Here is a 20,400-nt window from a genome sequence, read left to right as displayed (position 1 = left end):
TGTAATTAGCACACCTCGCTGTACAAACTCTTTGAGGCCCTGCCTGACTTTTCGGAATCCTCTCCATTGCTTTCCTCTGTTTCAAAGCATTCTCTCCTACAGTTTAACCGTAGAACACAGTTTCTGAATGAACATCATTTTCATAAAAGCGTCGCTTGCAAACAACGGAAGTTAATAGGGGTGTAATGTTTCTGATGTAGTTTAAGACTACGATGAAACATGTTAATCGTTAATATCCTGCATGTATTTGAACATAGGCGTGAGCACGTACCCACCCATGTGTACACTTCACATTTATAATCTGTCTTTCATACTCAACTTCCTTTGTCCCATCCCCCCTGACCTTAAAGATGCTGGATTTTTTTTTAAGTGAATAGACTTTATATTTAGAGCAATTTTAGGCTTACAGAAAAATTGAACAGAAAGTACAGAGAGATATCATGTACAGGTTCCCCACATCTGTACATAGAGTTTCCCCTGTCAGTAACATCTTATGTCAGTGTGTGGTGCATTTGTTATAGTTAGTGAGCCTATGTTGATACATTATTATTAGCTAAAGTCTATAGTTTACATTACAATTCACTCTTGGTGTTGCGTATTCTCTGGGTTTGCACAAATGTGTAATGACATGTTTCTGCCATTGTGGTATCATACAGAATAGTTGCACTGTGCTAAAAGTCTCTGTTCTCCTGTTCACCAACCCTCCCCCCACCCTTTGGCATTCACTGATCTTTATACTGCTCCATAATTTTGCTTTTTCTAGAATGTCATAAAGTCGAGATCATACAGTATGCATGCAGCCTTTTCAGATTGGCTTCTTTCACTTAGTAATGTGCATTTAAGTTTGCTCTGTGTCTTCTCATGTCTTTTCTTGATAGCTCATTTCTTTTCAGTGCTGAGTAATATTACATCGTACTACGGTTTATCCATTCACGGTGGAGATTTTGGTTGCTTCCAAGTTTTGGCAGTTATGGATTAAGCTGCAAACATGCATGTGCAAGTTTTTGTGTGGACAGAAGTTTTCAGTTCATTTGGGTAAATGCCAAGGGACAAGATGGCTAGATCATCAGATGCTGAATTTAAAAAGAAAAGAAAAAAATCGGGGATATTTGACACTTTCCAGTGCACTTACAGACCATGTGTTTTTTACCAGAGACGACTACCATGAAGATGGATTCTGCCAGCCTTACCGGGGAATCGCCTGTGCACGTTTCATTGGGAACCGGACCATTTATGTGGACTCTCTCCAGATGCAGGGGGAGATTGAAAACCGGATCACAGGTAGGAGCGCAGACCTTTGTTCTGAGACAGTGAGCACACACGCAGCTGCCTGTCGCCACGCTGGTGTGTTTTCAGTCCCACTTGGGTGTTTTGTTGGTTATGACCTTGGGCAGTGAGTCCCTGTGCCCTGCCTCCTGCAAGAGAAAGTCAGAGGCCTTTTTCAGAAGCAGTTGCAATTACCACCGCGGTTTATCCTAAAATGTTCCCATTTATATATGAAAATTAGCAAGTACAGTCTGCTTAGAATGTGCTAACACACTGAATTAAGTCAACCACGTGGGTCCGAAGCCCTGCATTTTCTTGTCCTCACCGCGTGGCCAGGCCAGCACCTGCCACATTCATTCTCGGTTTTACTTTTCCTGACTCTTTTGCCTTCTTGGAGTTACGCTTGATTAAACGGTACCCGGGCCTGATTTTAGCTGTTGGAGACAGAGGTTCCAGGCCATCGGCTGTGCCTGGGGACACTGCAGTGAACTCAGACCCCCGTAGGCCCCCAGTTTGCAGGCATAGCCAGGTCTTTGGGTACCTGCTCCGTTGTGTGAGAAATGGAGCAGATCACTTAGGAGTGAAGCTGCTCGTTCTCCGTCATTTTAGAAGTTACTGTCTCTGGTTGGTTGTTAGTCCTCACATTGATGTCAAGGACTTCCTGGGGGAAAGCCCTTGAGAAGTGAGAAAATGAATTAGACCAAGGCCCCAAAAAGCCCCCCTCCGCCTCTCTCTGCTCTCCCCACAAGCCCAAACGTTTTCTCTTCAGACTCTATAAGGAACAAGGAGGATCTTGTGAAGATGGCAGGTGTCCCCGTTGAACTACATCCTCCGCACAGTGGTTCTTGACCCCGGCCAACCTGCGATGTGGGGCTCCCAGTGATTCTGGAGGGATTTGTGGAGGGGCTGGCAAAGCACTGCCCTGGTAAGGGCACAAAGGAGGTCCCCAGGTAGAAACTCACATAGGTGACACTGATGTTCTTCTAAGTTTTAGGTCAACCCTGGCTTTGTATTTCACCCACAGTCTGGAGGGTCTAAGGTCACGGTCACAGAGGGGCCTGCCTGGCCCATGGTTACAGAGCCCCCTGAGGACAGGGCCAGGTGTCCAGTGAGAATGGAAGGGCAGTAATGGGACCCGGAGATCTTGGAAGGTGCTATCTTGTTCCAATGGGAGAATCTTTTATAATTGTTGGTATCTCTCATTGGAAAAGCTTCTTATGCCATTTAAAGCAGAACTTCTCAAACTTTCTGACCACAATGTACAGTATCAATAAAAAGTGTATTTTACATCGTCACTTAGTCTACACATACCTCTACTTCACAGAACTGAAATGGGCTACAGGAAACAACATTTGCCCTGAACAAAGGCAGTGAGTGCACTGCGATTTTTCTCTTCAGTTTTATTTCATTAAAGAAAAAAGTTGGTTCCAGCCTTAATGCGAACCATGCACCCTGACATCCTCTGTTCCGTTCTAGTCATCTTTTAAAATGCTACCCGCAGACCAGAATTAATTTTATATCCCAGTAATTGGCAAACACTGATTCAAGGCACAAGACTGTCTCTCAATTATTTCTTCAGGAATTGTTTAAAGGATTAACAAATCAGATGTCTCAGCAGACTCATTTTTATAGTAGTTTTTAGGTACAAGTTTAGAATGAGGGTTCTCTACATTTGTGTATTTTTGAAAAAATAAACGTGAAGTTGCTCTAGACTGACTGACTTGAGGTTTAGAGACTGCATTGGTTGTGGAGATAGTCTGTTTGGAGAGCGTGCTTGTCAGAACTCATTCCAGGGACTCCAGAAGCTTCCCAGGAATGGGCCCCAGAGAACCGTCCGAGTGATGTGTTGGGTGTAAACGAAAACGGGGACATGATGGTTGGACCTCCTCGGTGCCTAGAACCATCTTTCAGAAATAAGCCCTCACATGATAGGTTCTGGGGCGGGGGTAGGAGAAATCCTAAAAGGGTCAGCCTTGACATCCTATCAGTTGGTACCCCAAAAGCAATGCCATGTTTGGCTTTCTTAGGTCTTTCCCTGCCTGGGGGTCAGGTCCAACACTGGCAACAACCCTCTTGGTAGTCAGTTGCCAGCTCACGTGATGGGACTGAACTGGGTTCAAACTTGGTTTGTCAGCTAACTCCAAGAGACCCTGCACCTTAACCTCTTACCTCTCCATTCCTCAATTTTAATATTGTCCACAAGGGACCAGAAGACTAAGGATGATGTGAGCAGCACACTGCAGAGTGCCTGGAACCCAGCGCTGCGTGCAGCGCATGGACACAGCCTGTTACCAGACCCTCATGGACCATTCACCTCACGTGCTATTTTATTGGCTCCATGTGGGCTTTCATTCCCCAAAGTATGGCCTCGACAGATCACTTGACAGATAAAGACCCAGGCCCAGAAAGGACTGAGTGACTGACAACCCTGTAGTAAATGACAGGGCAGGGCCAGAACTGGGCTCCCATGCCAGCTCATCTAACCCAATGCCTGCCATGGGTGGCTGGTGGGTCCTTGGGGTGGGGGTGGGGGGCGTGGGGGGGGGCAGTGTGGGGAAAGGGTGCCAGCAGCGCCACCTGCTGGCCACAGTGGGCATGGCACTACAAGTCATGGGTGAAGCTGGGGTGTCCCAGGAACTAAATTCCAACCTCTCTGGTTTCCTCCTCCCCATCTCAGCAGGGTGTGTAGACAGAGGCGCCTCTTTTCCTCCAGCTGTCCAAGATCAGATCCTTATAAGCAGGTCCTTCATAGGTCAGAGTGGAGTGGGCCTTCTGGCGTGGGCATGTATGGGGCAACTGATGCTTTCCTTTGAACCCTGACTGCCACAGCCCTGAGGAGAGCGCCTGGAGTGCACGCCTTCCCTCATGCCACTGGCAACTCTGCTCCCGCTCACCTGCCTAGACTTTGTATCTGAAGCTCCCACCCTCTTCCCTTCTCCACATCAGGTGTCAGGTTCTTCCCATCAGGCTCCATCTTGTGACATCTTGCCCCTAAAAAGCAAGCCAGCCCACCCTGGCTCCAGACTCTCCTGCAACAGCCTGCTTCTCTGCTCTCCTTTATCACAAAGCCCTGCCCCTCTCCCCACTTAGAACCTCCTCCAGCAGTTTCTTGGCTCTCCCCAGACTCCACCTGAGGGACTCCCCTGTACCCCCATTTGTCATCTTACTCCTCCTTAGGCTGCATGTCACAGGGCGGATCGTTCCTCTTTCTGGCACACTATCTCCATCCCCTGGCCAGGCCTCCCCTCTTCTCACAGGCCCTGAGATGTCAGGAAGACCCAGGCTTGGTCCTTGTGCCTCTGCTCCAATCTCTCCTTCTAGAAGCCACTCAGCCCACAGCTTTACCTACCGCCATGTGCTTGCAGAGCCAGTTCATAGCAGGACCTTAGGAAGTGGCTTTGGGCCTGATAACAGAATCTTCCTGTCATGGAAGTAGCATCTAGGTGGATGAGATCTGGGGCCTAGTTTTCTTTCTTTCTTGTCTTGCTTTTGATGTTTGTAAATGAAGCCCTGGCACCAGGGACCTTCTTTGTGTGGTGCAAACCTGGGCGGCTTATGTGCTCCCCGGGCCCCTGCTCTTATGAGAGCCTCTCGCGGCTGGCAGAAGACAAGGCGGAGGGCGGGGGGCGGCGGGGCATGGTCGAGATGGGGGTCCACGGGCGCCGGGCAGGGTGGGTGGGACCAGGGGCCCTGGGAAGAGTAGGGAGCCAGGGCTGGAGATGAAACCAGGGGCGCTGGGCAGGGGTTGCCGGGCAGATGTTGGTCCCAGGCAGGGCCCAGCCCACCCTAACGCCAGCCTCGCCGCCTCCGCAGCTGCCTTCACCATGATCGGCACCTCCACGCACCTGTCGGACCAGTGCTCGCAGTTCGCCATCCCGTCCTTCTGCCACTTCGTGTTCCCGCTGTGCGACGCGCGCTCCCGGGCGCCCAAGCCGCGCGAGCTGTGCCGGGACGAGTGCGAGGTGCTGGAGAGCGACCTCTGCCGCCAGGAGTACACGATTGCGCGCTCCAACCCGCTCATCCTCATGCGGCTGCAGTTGCCCAAGTGCGAGGCATTGCCCATGCCCGAGAGCCCGGACGCCGCCAACTGCATGCGCATCGGCATCCCGGCCGAGAGGCTGGGCCGCTGTGAGTCTGTGCCCGCCCCCGAGGCCGGGGTCCTGCCTCTTAAGAGCCTGGGGACCCCATTCCATCCGGGGAAGTCTCACAGACCGGCCCCCATTCCGGTAGGGCAGTTGCGGGGTGGGGACTCGCCGTTGTCCAGTTCCAGTTGCACAGCCCTCCTGGCCCTGCCTGCTTGTGGGTCCCCAGTAAGTCACTCTACCCTGATGAGCCACAAACTTGGCTTCTCTAAGATGGGAGGACTTTCTGCACTTGCCCCCAAAGCTGTGAGGAGCTTTGGGGGAGGCAGGGTCCGCTTCCAAGACTGCCTTGTGGTGCACAAGCATCTCTCAGCAGCTGACTAGGATTGTGGCCCTCCTTGAGGGGAGGGGACCCAGGGAAGTGGTCGCCTCCCTCCCAGGCTTGGGAAATATTCACTTCCTTGGCGAGGCCAGGGTTCCCAAGGGCGGCAGGGCTCCTCACCAGGGCAGTCAGAGCCTGGTCTGCAGACCCACTGCACCGTCCAAATCCTGTTTGCCAGGCTGACTCCATGGGACCTCAGGCAAGTTGCTTAAATATGAGTTTCCTCATGTTACACGGGGATAACAACTGCTGACCTCAGCAGCTGGAATGTAGATTAAATGAGTTAGTATTTAGAAAGTTCTTAGAACAGTGCCTGCACACGGCAAGCACGGTGTAACCGGTGTTCAACAAACACACACCCCAGGTGTGGCTCAGAGAGGCCCTGGGTCCCCCTGGCCCCGGAGTGGAGTGAGCCTGGGGCTCTGTGCACAGGAGGCTGAGCCGCGTCCTCACTGAGGCTGGGGGGCCAGGCCTGGGAGTTTCTCTTCCCTGCTGCGTCGTTTGGTTTTGCTTCTAGTGCAAGCGAACGTGAGGCTGGGGTTGACATCGTCATTGTGGAATGGGGGTGCCTCGTGAGTCCAAAGGTGTTTCAGGGCCATAGAATAACTTCTGACCAGTTGTTTCCCCATATATGTACCTGGTGCACCCGCCCATTAAATTTGTGGGCTTGGGACTGTATTCAGTCATTACGTCTAATGCTGCTTTCCTTGGAAGTGATGTCAAACTCTTCGGTCTTTTGGAAATTTCAGTGTGGGTACATCCAGGCAAGGTGGCTTTGTTGTTCCTTTTTGGAATAGTTGAAGAAGGGTGCTCCCTGGACCCCCAGAGGAGGGCGGCTTCCTCTTAATTTTGGGGCCTCCTGACGCATCTTCTCTCTCAGACCATCAGTGCTACAACGGCTCAGGCACAGATTACAGAGGGACGGCAAGCACCACCAAGTCGGGACACCAGTGCCAGCCGTGGGCCCTGCAGCATCCCCACAGCCACCACCTGACCAGCGCCGACTTCCCCGAGCTCGGAGGAGGGCACGCCTACTGCCGGAACCCTGGAGGGCAGATGGAAGGCCCCTGGTGCTTCACGCAGAATAAAAACGTACGCATGGAACTGTGTGACGTACCCTCTTGTAGTATGTATTCTCTCTCTCTTTTTTTTTTAAAGTGTTGACTGTGGGGTGTACTTTGTGATGATGTGGAACCGGGAGGCTGATAGCTCTGGGAGCCCCCTGCCCACACCGAGTTTCACCACCATGATCATTTGTTTTAAATAAAGCTGTTGCTGGTTGTAAAAGTAGTATCTCGTCATTATAGGACGTTTTAGATTATAGAAAAGTCTGAAGAAGAATGTGTAAATCACCTCTAATTTTACCACTCAGCAGAGACTCCTGTTTACACTTGGGGGCCCTTCCGTCAGCCCTCTTTCCATGTGTGGTCCTGGAATATTCAGTTCGGCCTCTTGTTTCCCAGTGAACATTGTCATGCATTTCCCACTATTAGTGGAAATGCTTCCCATTACTGTTACAACCAGCTTCTCAGACCAGCATCTGTAGTTGGGGCACAAGGCCTCCTGCTTGCCCTCCCTCGCCTCCCACTCTGCTCAGCTTTTACACAGAGACTCAGCAGAGTGAGGAGAAAATAGAACTTAAATCTCTTAACTGTTTTCCCTGCAATTTCTGTCTTAAATTATGACTAGGAGAAAAGTTTGTAGTTCATGGCTACAAATGTTACAGACATCATTATCTCTGTGCAGGAATAAATTTTAAGAATGAAAAGTTTGGTAAATAGATTATAGTAAAGTTATTCAATGGAATGCTACAGTTGTTTAAAAAAATTTCCTGCAAGGAAGGATGTTCATATCGACCTGTTAAGGGAAAGAAGCAAGCTGGAGGGCAATAGCTGTGTGATGTCTTTTTGGTTTCTTTCTTCCTGTTCTCCTCTCTGTCTCTCTCTGTCTTTCTCTTATCCTCCTCCTCTCCCTCCCTTCCCTTTCCTTTCCCTCTCACTTTCCTTCCTTCCTCCCTTCCTCTTTCTTTCTTTCTGATAAAAGAAACAAAATGAGTGAAGGGTATGTGAGTGAGCACACATATGCACCTGTATTTCATGGAAGGAGTTTTGCAAAGATAAACATCATACTTTCCGCAGTGATTTCCCATGACCTACAGATATGTTACAGCATAAGATGTTTTTACAATGAGCAGTTTTTATTTTTGTAATTAAAAATGAATCAAATCATAAAGAGAAATATGTATGTTCTTTGACCTGGCAATGCCATAGGAATCTTACATTGCAGAAATATTTGCACTTAAAGGGCAGAAATGCAAGGATATTTGTTGCAGAATCACTTTTAACAGCTAAATGACAAACAGAGTAATTGTTTACCAACAAGGGGTTGGATGATAATTGAAGTACATCCGTACCTTGGGACAGTGTGCAGCTCTTGCAGAGTGCCTAGTGCTGTCTGTTCTGCGAGAAACGTGGCCTGAGATATATTATTCTGCCACAAAACCAGGAGCAGGAAAACATGGATGATGTGATTCCATTTAAAATTCTGTTTTTAAAAATTATATGAAACTGCTGCTTCTCTATGTCAAATTAGTTGAATATTGGTTATTTCATGTTCAACTTAAATATGTACATAAAAAATTAAGTGAATGCCAACCTATTAACAGTAGTATATATAGCCTTTGGTGAAATTAGTTATTAGGAATATTCACGTTTCTCTAATGCTGTCAATAGAATTATTAATAAGCATGTGTTCTGTTGGTGATTTTTAAAAGGTAATGATAAAAGTTAATGGTTTACAAACCTATGGATGGTGGTCACATCTCTCACCTTGGCCTGAGGGTCCTGGAATCTCCCCTTAGCCCTAATCGTGAAAAATGACCCAGAATCCCCACTGCCCCTGAGTCTTCTAAAATATCTGCCTCCGGGGTGGGGTCAGGAGAGTCGTGTGTGTGGTTGTATTTGATTTTTATCTTCTTTTGGAGGCTGGGGGGCAAGACTGGCTTCGGGACAAGGCTTCTTTACTATGGTGGTGGTAGTGGTGATTTTTAGAACTGAATTAGCTCTTTTGGGGGACCACATGGACCAGAAATCACTTGTTTGCTTTTACATGGAAAGCTCATTACCCACTGGTCATAGGGAGGCCCAAGTCCCATGTGATTATTCACAAGGTTAAGGTGAAAACTGTTGTGGGGAGAGGGGCCTTTTGGAGGACTTGCCTTCCACATCACAGAGCAGAAGCCTCAACTCTCCCTCAGAGGGCAGCACTGCCCACAGGGTTCCTGGCCGTCCTTTTAGCCTTGCAGCCTGGGGCCCTCTGTGCTTTTCTGTAAATCCTGTAGGGGGAGACAGAGCGTTGCTCTTCACCGTGGAAAAAAATGAAGGAAAAACACTTGGAACTGCTGCAAATTGTTAGCTCAAACTCATTGGCTACCAGTGCTCTTTTAAATCAAATGCATTTTTAATTATTGTCTTGAAAGAATATGGGTTCATTGTTCAAAAATGTGGAAAACCCTAAAATGTTGAATGAAGAAAAGGATCATTTCTAATGCCAGTATCCAGTTTCCTTCACTGAGGACAAGCATGTCCCATGTGTTTCATCGACTTTAGTAGAGATGAAAAGTCAGAGCACCTATTTCCAATGGTATTCAAATTAGAAGGGAATGTGATGGTGGTGTTTGCTACTGTAAGGCCTTTAGAGTTTGTTTATTAACTTTTTTTTTTTTTTTTTTTTTTTTGCGGTATGGTATGCGGGCCTTTCACTGTTGTGGCCTCTCCTGTTGCGGAGCACAGGCTCTGGACGTGCAGGCTCAGCGACCATGGCTCACGGGCCCAGCCGCTCCGCGGCATGTGGGATCTTCCCGGACCGGGGCACGAACCCGTGTCCCCTGCATCGGCAGGTGGACTCTCAACCACTGCGCCACCAGGGAAGCCCTAAGAGTTCGTTTATTTTTTGAGCTCTGTATTCCTCTTTGTTTCCGTGGTGGGCAGTTCTAGATTGTGTCTCACAAATGTTTAGCGGGATGTGTGTTTTTGGGTACATTACTTTTTTTGAGGTTTGGCTTATAATTTTGTCCCTTTGTGAAACTTACCCTGATTATCTACTTGTGCTTGAATATTTTAGTTGGAGGTGGGAGTGGGATGGTGGAGAACTTCGAGTTGCAAACAGGGATGTTTTCAGAAAACTCATGAACGCCTTGCTGTTCACAGGCCCCCAAGACAGCAGCAGGATGGGAATTCTGTACATCTTGGTTCCGAGCATCGCCATTCCCCTGGTCATCGCATGCCTTTTCTTCTTGGTCTGCATGTGCCGGAATAAACAGAAGGCTTCTTCCTCCACGCCCCAGAGGCGGCAGCTGATGGCCTCACCCAGCCAGGACGTGGAAATGCCTCTCATCAACCAGCACAAGCAGGTCTGTGTGCCCCCGTATTTAAAGAGGCAGCTCCCCCAGGCTTAACCTCTACCTGGAGATTCTTAATTTGCTTGATACACAGCACATAATTCTTTTAAACTGCCCTTCGTTTTGCCGTTTCTTCTCTAAAATATACCAGGACGTTTGTGTCCTTAGGGGGCATATGGAAGGTGTGTTTGGACTTCACTGTTCTCCCTCGACGGAGACCAGCCATTTTAGCATGGGCCCGAATGAGGTGTCCTCACTTTGCTGTGCTTCAGCTGTCCCCACAGGAGGACACACAAAAGAAGGGCTCAGATCACCCCCACCACTAGAGGGTCAACATGGTATTTTTAAGGGATGATGACCTGTTTTCTGGTCAGTTTGGGTTTGGGTTGGTTTTGCTTTGTTTTGTTTTACAGGGAAGGACACAGCAACAGTCCTGTAGTGGTGGTAAGGGGGCAGACCACCCCCAACCTGAGTTCTTAGGGTAGCGAGAACACACTGAAATGTATCACAGGAGGAGGTCTCTCCCTGTGTATCACAGGAGGAGGTCTCTCCCAGCCCACCTAGCTTCAGTGAAGGGGCATTTACATTACTTGAAAGTTCGGGGGGAAAACCATTTCCATCCAGGCTCTGAAGAGGGAGAAGGTGGACTCATTCTGCTCAGTAGCCAGGAGTCACGGAGGGTTTGCTGTGGGTGAAGGGCTGGCAGGTGAGGGCACAGATTCCCTTGGGTTCATAGAACCTCCGAGGACGGGGGCCAGGCACACAGAAGGGATGGGAAGTTGTAGAGGCTGAGACGCAAGGTTCAAATCGATTTCACCTGTGTGGTACTTCTGTCAGGTGGCATCCACTGGAGAATCTAATCGAGGGGAAGCGGCAAAACAGGCCCTTGGAGGCACATCTGGAGAACAGCTGGCCTGGACTCTAAAAATGACTCAGATCGGGGGAAGCACACCTCAGGGTTCGAGGGAAGTAGACATCGCATCTTGTTGTGATGAACAGTGGTGACTGGGCCTGTCAGTGGGCACATGGCAGGGAACACCAGGAAAGTCCCTAAGTGGGGGACACAGCTGGGAGGACAGCCGGAGTTCAGCATGGCTGGGGTGTGTAAACAGGTGTGCGCACACACACACCCTCACACATATAGTCTGCAGTGTTATCTTTGGGTGGGAACATTGTTTGCAGCCTGGTTGGGACCCTGTTGAAGGTTTCAGGCAGCCTCATGGTGTCAGAGCACATTTAAGAGCAGAGAGCATTGTGCGGGGCAGGCTGAGCCTGGGCTGGGTGGGACTGGCGGGTCCTCTGCAAGCCCAGGCTGGGGGGCGGCTCTAGGACTGCCGCCCCCCGAGAATGCCCTCCCAGCTGTTCAGCTCTGCCTCCTCGCATCTCGGTGGCAGAAATGTTTCACCAGAGCTTTTCTTTTTGGCAGGCCAAACTCAAGGAGATCAGCTTGTCCACGGTGAGGTTCATGGAGGAGCTCGGGGAGGACCGGTTCGGCAAGGTCTACAAAGGGCATCTGTTCGGCCCGGCGCCGGGCGAGCAGACCCAGGCCGTGGCCATCAAGACGCTGAAGGACAAAGCAGAGGGGCCGCTCCGGGAGGAGTTCCGGCACGAGGCCCTGCTGCGGGCACGGCTGCAGCACCCCAACATTGTCTGCCTGCTGGGCGTGGTGACCAAGGACCAGCCCCTCAGCATGATCTTCAGCTACTGCTCGCACGGCGACCTGCATGAGTTCCTGGTCATGCGCTCACCGCACTCGGACATGGGCAGCACAGACGATGACCGCACGGTGAAGTCCGCCCTGGAGCCCCCCGACTTTGTGCACGTGGTGGCGCAGATCGCCGCAGGCATGGAGTACCTGTCCAGCCACCACGTGGTCCACAAGGACCTGGCCACCCGCAACGTCCTCGTGTACGACAAGCTGACCGTGAAGATCTCGGACTTGGGGCTCTTCCGCGAAGTGTACTCAGCTGACTACTACAAGCTGACGGGGAGCGCGCTGCTGCCCATCCGCTGGATGTCTCCCGAGGCCATCATGTACGGCAAGTTCTCTGTGGACTCGGACATCTGGTCCTACGGCGTGGTCCTGTGGGAGGTGTTCAGCTACGGCCTGCAGCCCTACTGCGGCCACTCCAACCAGGACGTGGTGGAGATGGTCCGGAGCCGGCAGGTGCTGCCCTGCCCCGACGACTGCCCCGCCTGGGTGTACGCGCTGATGATCGAGTGCTGGCACGAGTTCCCCAGCCGGCGGCCCCGCTTCAAGGACATCCACAGCCGGCTGCGGGCCTGGGGCAACCTGTCTACCTACAACAGCTCGGGGCAGACCTCAGGCGCCAGCAACGTCACACAGACCAGCTCCCTCAGCACCAGCCCCGTCAGCAACGTCAGCAACACCCGCTACGGGGGCCCCAAGCAGAAGGCCCAGCCCTTCCCGCAGCCCCAGTTCATCCCTATGAAGGGCCAGATCAGACCCATGGTACCCCCTCCCCAGCTCTACATCCCCGTCAATGGGTACCAGCCCGTGCCGGCCTACGGGGCCTACCTGCCCAACTTTTACCCGGTCCAGATCCCGATGCAGATGGCCCCGCAGCAGGTGCCTGCCCAGATGGTGCCCAAGCCTGGCTCCCACCACAGTGGCAGCGGCTCCACCAGCACGGGGTACGTCACCACCGCTCCCTCCAACACGTCTGTGGCAGACAGGGCAGCCCTGCTCTCGGAGGGCACTGAGGACACGCAGAATGTCCCGGAAGACGTGGCCCAGAGCCCCGTGCAGGAAGCAGAGGAGGAGGAGGACGGTTCCGTCCCCGAGACCGAGCTGCTGGGAGACAATGACACTCTGCAGATGGACGAGTCTGAGGTCCAGCTGGAAGCCTGAGGGCTGCAGGGCCGCGGGGCGCTTGGCAGGAGACTTGGGCCTCTCTGAGGAGCGCGCCCCGGGTACCAGTGGGCTGGAGTGCAGTCTCCCTGGGCGAAGTCCTCCTCTGTCGTCCTCTCGTGCATGGAGCACCTCTGTGCCCACCTGCTTGGTTGGAGGGTCTTGTAGCCAATGGCTCCTAACAAGGCAGGGGTGGTAGGTAACGCAGCAGGACGCATGGTGACCCCCAGTGCCACCTACATTTCCCTGGAGATCAGTCGGCCATGAGCAGTGCCTGTGCTTTGAAGGAAATTAGGTGGCATCTTCCCTCCATATTGCATAGGGATTGAATATTTCCAAACATTGGGAAAATAGGCCTGCAAAAAGGCAGTGAGGTGGGACCTCGGGCTTTGCGATGCCCAGCGACTGGGCTGCTGCATGAGGATGGAGGAGGCTGCTTTTCTCTCTGCTACCCGCCCGCCCACCAGTAACAGTCTCCCTTCAGCCACCAAAGATTAGTGGGAACAGGACGCGTTCGCCTGCCGCCTGTCAGAGTCTGATGAGAAAGGGGCTCCTGGAATGGGAGTTCCGTATTAAAACGAAATGTGCCTTAAAAGAAACCCACACAATTTTGTACTTCTGTGAAATGATTTTAATTATCCTGCATGTGTATTTTGCCCAGTTTTCTGGATTCAAGGGAAAGTGTTTTTGGGGTTTGGAATGTTACAAAGGAGACAATATTGTACAGAGCACAGTATTGTTATTTTTTTCTTTTTTTTTTTAGAATCCTGTACAGACCTTAAATGTAATTTATATGGTTTTTGTATGCCATTTTCATTGAAGAATTTTGAGCTTAAAATAATGACTTCGTAATTTAACTGTTTACGTTACCCACATTGGGATGCCACCTGATTGTATTTTAGTTTGCTTGTGTTTGTACCATATGTAAGCAAGGTCAGTTCATTTCAGAGCTCCTATGAGAGAAGGTACACAGGTACACTGCATCCAACACACGGGGTAGAACGCACTTGTATAACTCCCACACCTGGTGTATCCAATAAAGAAAAACAGAAGGTTCAGTCTGCCCTCTGCAGGTCCTGAGGACATCAGGCAGCGGGAGGTGCTGGATGACGGAGACGCCCAACGGTAATGATTTGTGCTGAGGTTTAGGGGGCTCATCCAGGACCAGCGACTCCATTTGAATGTGGATATACGTTGACAGATGAATGATGGGAGCAAGTTGCATTGCTTTTCTCGGTAAGGTCTGTGGCAGGGATTAGCTGCAGATGACGTGAAGATGTTCTTTTGTTTTGTACCTCTCTCCTCCTGAGGTCCCAGAGCCCCTGCCATTTTTAGACCTGGAGTCTGGCTCTTCCCAAGGCCCTGGAGCAGGGCTGGAGGGGGAGAGAGCGAAGGAGATTGGGCCTCCTTCACCACCTGCTCAGAGCTGCCTGCATCCCCTCGTTGGCTGGCAGCATGGCCAGCTGAGTCCAGGTACATCTGGACCAGGGTCAACTGCGGGGTCAGTGGCTCCAGGGCTTCCAGTCAGGAGAGGGGCTGGGTGAGTCCTGGAGATGCTTCTGCCAGCCAGCCAATGGCCTTTGCTGCCCCTCGGGCACGTCCCTGTCTCCCAGCATGGCCTGGTTGGTTTTCCGTGTTTAATGGAATAGGTCCATAACCCTGGGCCAGGCAAGACTCAGGCAGGAATTCGCTTCACATCCACAGGCATTGGTTCTTTAGCCTGCATCAGAACATCCGGCAAGGCTTGTTGCAAAATGAGCACTGCCCTCCCTGCTCCCAGGTAAGTCTGGGTTGGACCAAGAAAGTACATTTCTAACAAGAGCCCAGAGGGTCCTGATGGTGAATCACGCCCCTTAAGCACAGCATCATTTGATCCTACCCCCTGGGTCTCCCTGGCTCTCCAGCACATCGGGTCATCTTGTACACCCCTTGCTCTTCTGCTTTATCATAATGCTGCTGACAGGTAGAGCCCCACACACAAACAAATAAAACGTCCCAGTGTATATCCTAAAATCAGGGGGGACTCTTCCCTGCTCGGTAGAAGGAAGTAATGTGAATGACTGGGAGTCCCTCGGAGCCCCTCTACCAGCAAGTGTGGTCTGGATTGCATATTCAAAGAACTCAGGGTTACACGAAGCTACTTCTCATTTCCGCTGATCTTAAAGAGGAACTTCAGTTTATCTCTAATTTGGTACACCTGATGGTTTAACTCTTGAGTCGAGGCCTAAGAGTAAACACTGGGAAATAGCCCTCTGGCTGCTCCCTCCGCAGATGCAGTCAGGGAGGTGGGCAGCCACTTCAGTTTCCCATCACTCAGCCCCAAGACTTGAACGTCGTGCTCGGGGCCACGGACAGAACCGCAGAATGAACAGAGATTCTGCGGAGAGACACAGGGTTTTTTGGCAGAGTGGGGGGAGGTTTTGATTTGGAGGATTTTTTGGCTAGAAATAACACATGTTTGTTACAGCTCATTCTAATTGTAAAATCTTGATGCATCTTTAGGAAGATTATTGAGGCTTTAAAGTTGATGCAGTTGAACAAAAGTGACTTAATTGGCATGTTCCAGAACAACTGATTTTAGAGCTAAGCCGCGTGATTCAGATAAATGTCACTCGTACCTTCTACCCACCCACATGCCTGTCCCTGTTTATACCCACAAGAGGGAGATTTTCACACCTATTCAGTAAAGTCACCTAAGTGTAATTAGTTTTAATCAAGCCATACAAAGCCACAAACACCTTGTACACTCCTTATATCTTTTGGTATACAATACTTGTTGTGAAACAGAGCACTGGCAAACTTTTCTCTGCTAATATTAGGATATTTCACTCAATGTTACAGTTCTATAATGCTTCCCACTAAATTAAGACAAACCTCTTGGGTCTCTCAACAGGGAAGCGCTTGTTTAAAAGTGTTCACTTTGGGTGAATTCCACCTCGCAATTCAGTGTTGATAGCTACTTTCAGACAGTTTGTGAGTTTCTGACGGGAACACTGAAAATCTTTTTTGAGATGACTTTTTCAGGAGGAGGATGTGTCAAAGTAAGCAATGTCAGAGGACCTTCTCGCAACCTGGCTACTGGAAATCAACGTGACCATTCCAAGATCAGACCTGTTCCCAGCTCACCCCCTTGTTTTCCTTCATCAGTCCCCAAAGTAGTAGAGACTATAAGTGTTTTTTGGCCTGGGACTTAGTGGGTGCTCAGTAATTAGCTTTTTTTTTTTTTGCCTATTATGTACAAATTTATTTTCAAAGGGCCAAATTTCTTTTCTCACAGTAATACGTTACCCATACATTTAGCCACGTTTATCAAATAAATAGATCTCTTCAGCATAATTGCTTTGAATTATACCTTAATTTAAAAAATTCTTTTAAAAATTTATACACAGTATAATTTACCCTTTTTAATGTACAGTTCAAGTTCTGGCAAATACCAATGGTTGTAATTACCACCAGAAACAAGATACAGAACAGTTCCAAGCATAATTTCCTTTTAAATGTCAATTAATCAACAAGTGTTTGTTGACTACTGACGCGTCCAGTGGTTACCGGTCAGTCTTTGCAGATAGCAGTTTGCTGTGGATCACTGTCATCGAGGTGTCACTCCTCTTTACTTAGTAGACAACCAAACTTCCTAATCCTCTTGTCTCTCCCTGGCTCTCAAACAGTTCAGAGCCTGGGCTCAAGACTATCTTCCAGGATGACACCTTGCAGTTCTTCTTCACTCCACTGGACCAACATCCATTCATTTGCTCCCTTCACAGCCCTATGACAGGTCGTCTCTCTCAGTAATTAGCTTTTGAAATAAGAGTAATGTTTTCTTTAGGCGAAGGAGGCCTGGATTTAGGCTACCTGACACTCACCCTGAGAAGAACATGAGCCTGAGTGTTAGGTGTTTACACTTAAGACCATAGATCTTTTGTAGCACTGTATTTCTTTTTCAGTTTTATTTCAATCGTTTAGTTATTGTATAGCTCATACATTCCTATAGTTCAGAGTCACAGTGGGAAGTTCCTCGTCCATCCCCAGCTATCCCACCTCCAAATGTATTACTGTGGATCCTCTCAGTTTTTTAATGCATATCTAAGAATACTTGCCAATGTGTTCTTATATTTATCCCATTTTTTAAACGTTAAGAGGTAACCTTCCCTACAAATTGCTTTCTGCTGTACTCTTTTATCACATAACTCTGTATCTTGGGGGTCTTTGCTTGTCAGTGGATGGGAGCTTGTCTGCTGGAGTTCTTTCCTAGCAGTGGCCTTGCGAGCAAGTGAGGGCAGGAGTTGTAAGGGGGGCAGAGGTCACCACAGTGCCTGCCCACAGGGCTCTGGAGGGCTGCTGGGGTGAGGTGGACGAGCGGGGGCTATGACCAACACACGTGGTTCAGCTCTAATGTGTGTTATTTGAAAGACAGGGCAAGTCAACATTTTTAACTCATTAGTATTGTTTTTTCACTAATTTGTCCTGTTTATTCTCTTTCCCAGTCTGAAGAGCTGAGGTTTTAGTGGAAAATATTGCCCCCAGACAGAGCCGTAGACTCAAAACCAGCCCTTGTGTGTTGGAAGGTGTCGGGGAAATATGCAAGTACCCAGGCGAGAAATGGGGCCAAATGACCACTTCTTTGGAATTCCAGAAGGCAACTACAACACCCGCCCCCTGCCCCAGGATGGCAACTGCCACACACGCACACACACACCCTGGCCCAGGATGGCAAGTGACACACACACACACCCTGGCCCAGGAGGCAACTGCCAAACACAGACACAAACACACACACACCCTGGCCCAGGATGGCAAGTGCCACATACACACACACATACACACACACACACACACACACACAAACCCTGGCCCAGGAGGCAACTGCCACACACACACACACCCTGGCCCAGGATGGCAACTGCTACACACACACACACACACGCACACCCTGGCCCACGATGGCAACAACAACAACCCCCCCATGGCAATTAAAACTCCTCCCACCGCAGAAGGACAACTCACCCCCCACCCCAACCCAGGTCACGACTGCATCCACCAGGGAGCTAAGTTCAGGTGATATTAACAGTATTTCTCAGGTCTAGATGGAAAATGGGAAGGGAGACAGTGTCCAGACAGGTGAAGGAGAATTCAGGGGAGGGAGAGGCAGCCCGGCCCCTCCCTGTGCTCCTGTGGCCCCCATTTGTGACAGTTCCATGTTGAACAGGTTTAAACAGTCATCTTATTGTCAGTTTTTGCTGCATTTTATATTTTGATTGTCTCCTCACCATGGGATCTTTACTAGAAAACTGCACTAAAGCAGTTTGGGGGAAAGCTAGTCTAAACTAATAATGTAGAACCATAGAATTTTTTAGGGAAATTCACCATTACTTTGAAACATGCAGAATAATTCAAATTAGTCTACAGGAGCCCAAGGAAAAGACTGAAGAGACTAACATGCAAATCGCCTGAAAGGTGGTTTTTGTGTTCAGGAAGCATCCTCCTGCTAGCTGACTTCCAGTCTCAATTTGATGGCCAGATTTTCCCACAAATAATGCAAAGGTGTACTTTAGCCACAGCACTACATTAGTCAGAGAGTCTGACGATTTACAGGCTGGGAATAGCCGGGCATTCTAACCTGCAGATAGACCACCTGAAAGGCCAGCCATGAGTCCTTGCACATCTGGCCACTATCTTGTTTCCAGTCTCTTATGCACTGCACACTCATGCATCTAACCCCGGAGGACCCCCAGCATTTTGTAACAGGGGCCCCAGAGAAGGCACTTTCCTTTCCTTCAGGTAGAGATCTTGGAGGTCACTTAGTCTCCACTGGTTATCTTAGAGAAGACTGAGCCACTGTTTTTTTTCTTTAGCAGCTTAACTGTGCTATAATTGACTTCCGTAAAATTCACCCATCCGAAGTGTACAATTCAGTGATTTTTTTATTTTAGTAAATTTGTGAAGTGTGTTGCCTTCACCCCAGTCTAATTTTACAACATTTTCATCACTTCCTCAGCCCTGGGCAATCTGCTCTGTCTTTTGTCTGAATGGATTTGCTTTTTCTGGACATTTCATATAAGTGGAATTATACAATATGTAGCATTTTGCTTCTGGCTTCTTTCACTTAGCAGAATGTTTTCAAGGTTCATCCAAGTTGTAGCACGCATCAGAAGCTCATTCGTCCCTTGATGGATTTGGATTTTTTCATTTGGGGGCTATTATGAATAGCTGCTATGAACATTGCATATGTTCGTATGTGGACATATATTTTCATTCTCTTGGGTAGATTCCTAGGAGTGAAATTGCTGGGTCATATGCAAAAATCATTGATCTCTTTAAGAAATTTCCAAACTATTTTCCAAAGTGGTTGCACCATTTTACCTTCCCTCCAGCAATGAATGAGGACTCCAGCTTCTCCACATGCTCTCCAACACTTGCTATCATGTGATTTGTTTTCATTAGAGCCATCAACTTTTAAGACTATCAAAAGAAGACATTACTTACATGAAAAGATCAAGGTTGCAGACAAGTTTTACGAATTGTTCATCAAATCTCACCAGATGCCCTTCACTTAATTGTTCTTATAGCCATTCAACAAATATTTCTTGAACATGTACCATTAGCTAAATTCAGTGGTGAATGAGATAGGAAACACCATCCCCACTTCCTCAGGAGGAAGTTTATTAAACGAGAAACACTGTAATAACAGGCTAAGCCTTCCATGGGTAGCAGTATTTTCTGTGCAATGAGGCCTCGGGCAGAGCCCAGCTGTGTCAACTGAAGAGGATCACACAAGCATCACTAGATTGGGTCCCAGCGTTCGCAACTAACAACGGACAGAAATGCCTCCTCCATCATGGGCACACTGGCAGGGTTGGTACCCCCTGTCTTCTAGAGCTTGTGTGGCTGGAGTGTTTCTTTGGAGGCTTTACCTCCATCTGGAGATCTCAACATTTCCTGGGGCTTGGAACATGTTGGCAGGGCCATACCCTGGTGCCCAAGACCTCCTAGATCTGCCTGTGAACGTGGGTGGGGAAAAGTACATGTTCATTTTCACTAACCTCTAACTGAAATGTAGCATTTCCTCTTACTGCAAATGTAGGAATAAACCCCAAACGTGTTCAGCGTGCTCATGGCTGCTCACTATGAGTTCTTTTCACATCACATTGCAAATGCCACATCACTACTCCAAGATGACACCCATTATGGGGCCTGCTGCAAAATCTTGCTACCGAGTTAATAGAGAAGCACATATATTACAATTTCTTTTTCAATATTTTGATAATTTCAATATAGATGTTTTCTCCGTAATTTGAGTCTTTTATTTTCTGCATTAAAACCCTACATTCAGAGAAAGGATCCAAATGCCAAGGGGTTCATCTGTGATGAAGAAAGATAAGAAAAAGAGGCCGTCTTTACG

The 20,400-nt window shown here is 49.1% G+C and overlaps 1 protein-coding gene across 4 annotated transcripts in view; it reads left to right on the top strand.

Moving 5' to 3' along the window:
- The window catches only part of ROR2 (receptor tyrosine kinase like orphan receptor 2), a 222,838-nt gene extending 208,786 nt beyond the window's left edge, over positions 1 to 14,052 (top strand). The window contains exons 5-9 of one of the 4 annotated variants that reach the window (XR_004350484.1): positions 1,154 to 1,281; positions 5,080 to 5,394; positions 6,611 to 6,822; positions 9,939 to 10,141; positions 11,556 to 11,690. Coding sequence is in view for 2 of the 4 variants with exons in the window: in XM_032635878.1 (XP_032491769.1) it covers positions 1,154 to 1,281; positions 5,080 to 5,394; positions 6,611 to 6,856; positions 9,939 to 10,141; positions 11,556 to 13,001 (2,338 nt within the window). In the remaining 2 variants the exon portion in view is untranslated. Of the gene's footprint in view, positions 1 to 1,153; positions 1,282 to 5,079; positions 5,395 to 6,610; positions 6,857 to 9,938; positions 10,142 to 10,966; positions 11,097 to 11,555 lie in introns of those variants that run through there. The other 3 variants (XR_004350485.1, XM_032635879.1, XM_032635878.1) reach the window with 3 other exon arrangements.
- The last annotated feature ends 6,348 nt before the right edge of the window (positions 14,053 to 20,400 follow it).

The sequence above is a fragment of the Phocoena sinus genome, chromosome 6 (genome assembly GCF_008692025.1).
Source record: "Phocoena sinus isolate mPhoSin1 chromosome 6, mPhoSin1.pri, whole genome shotgun sequence".
Taxonomy (NCBI): domain Eukaryota; kingdom Metazoa; phylum Chordata; class Mammalia; order Artiodactyla; family Phocoenidae; genus Phocoena; species Phocoena sinus.
The sequence above is the reverse complement of the archived record's forward strand: the minus strand, read 5'-3'. Positions and strand labels throughout refer to the sequence as shown.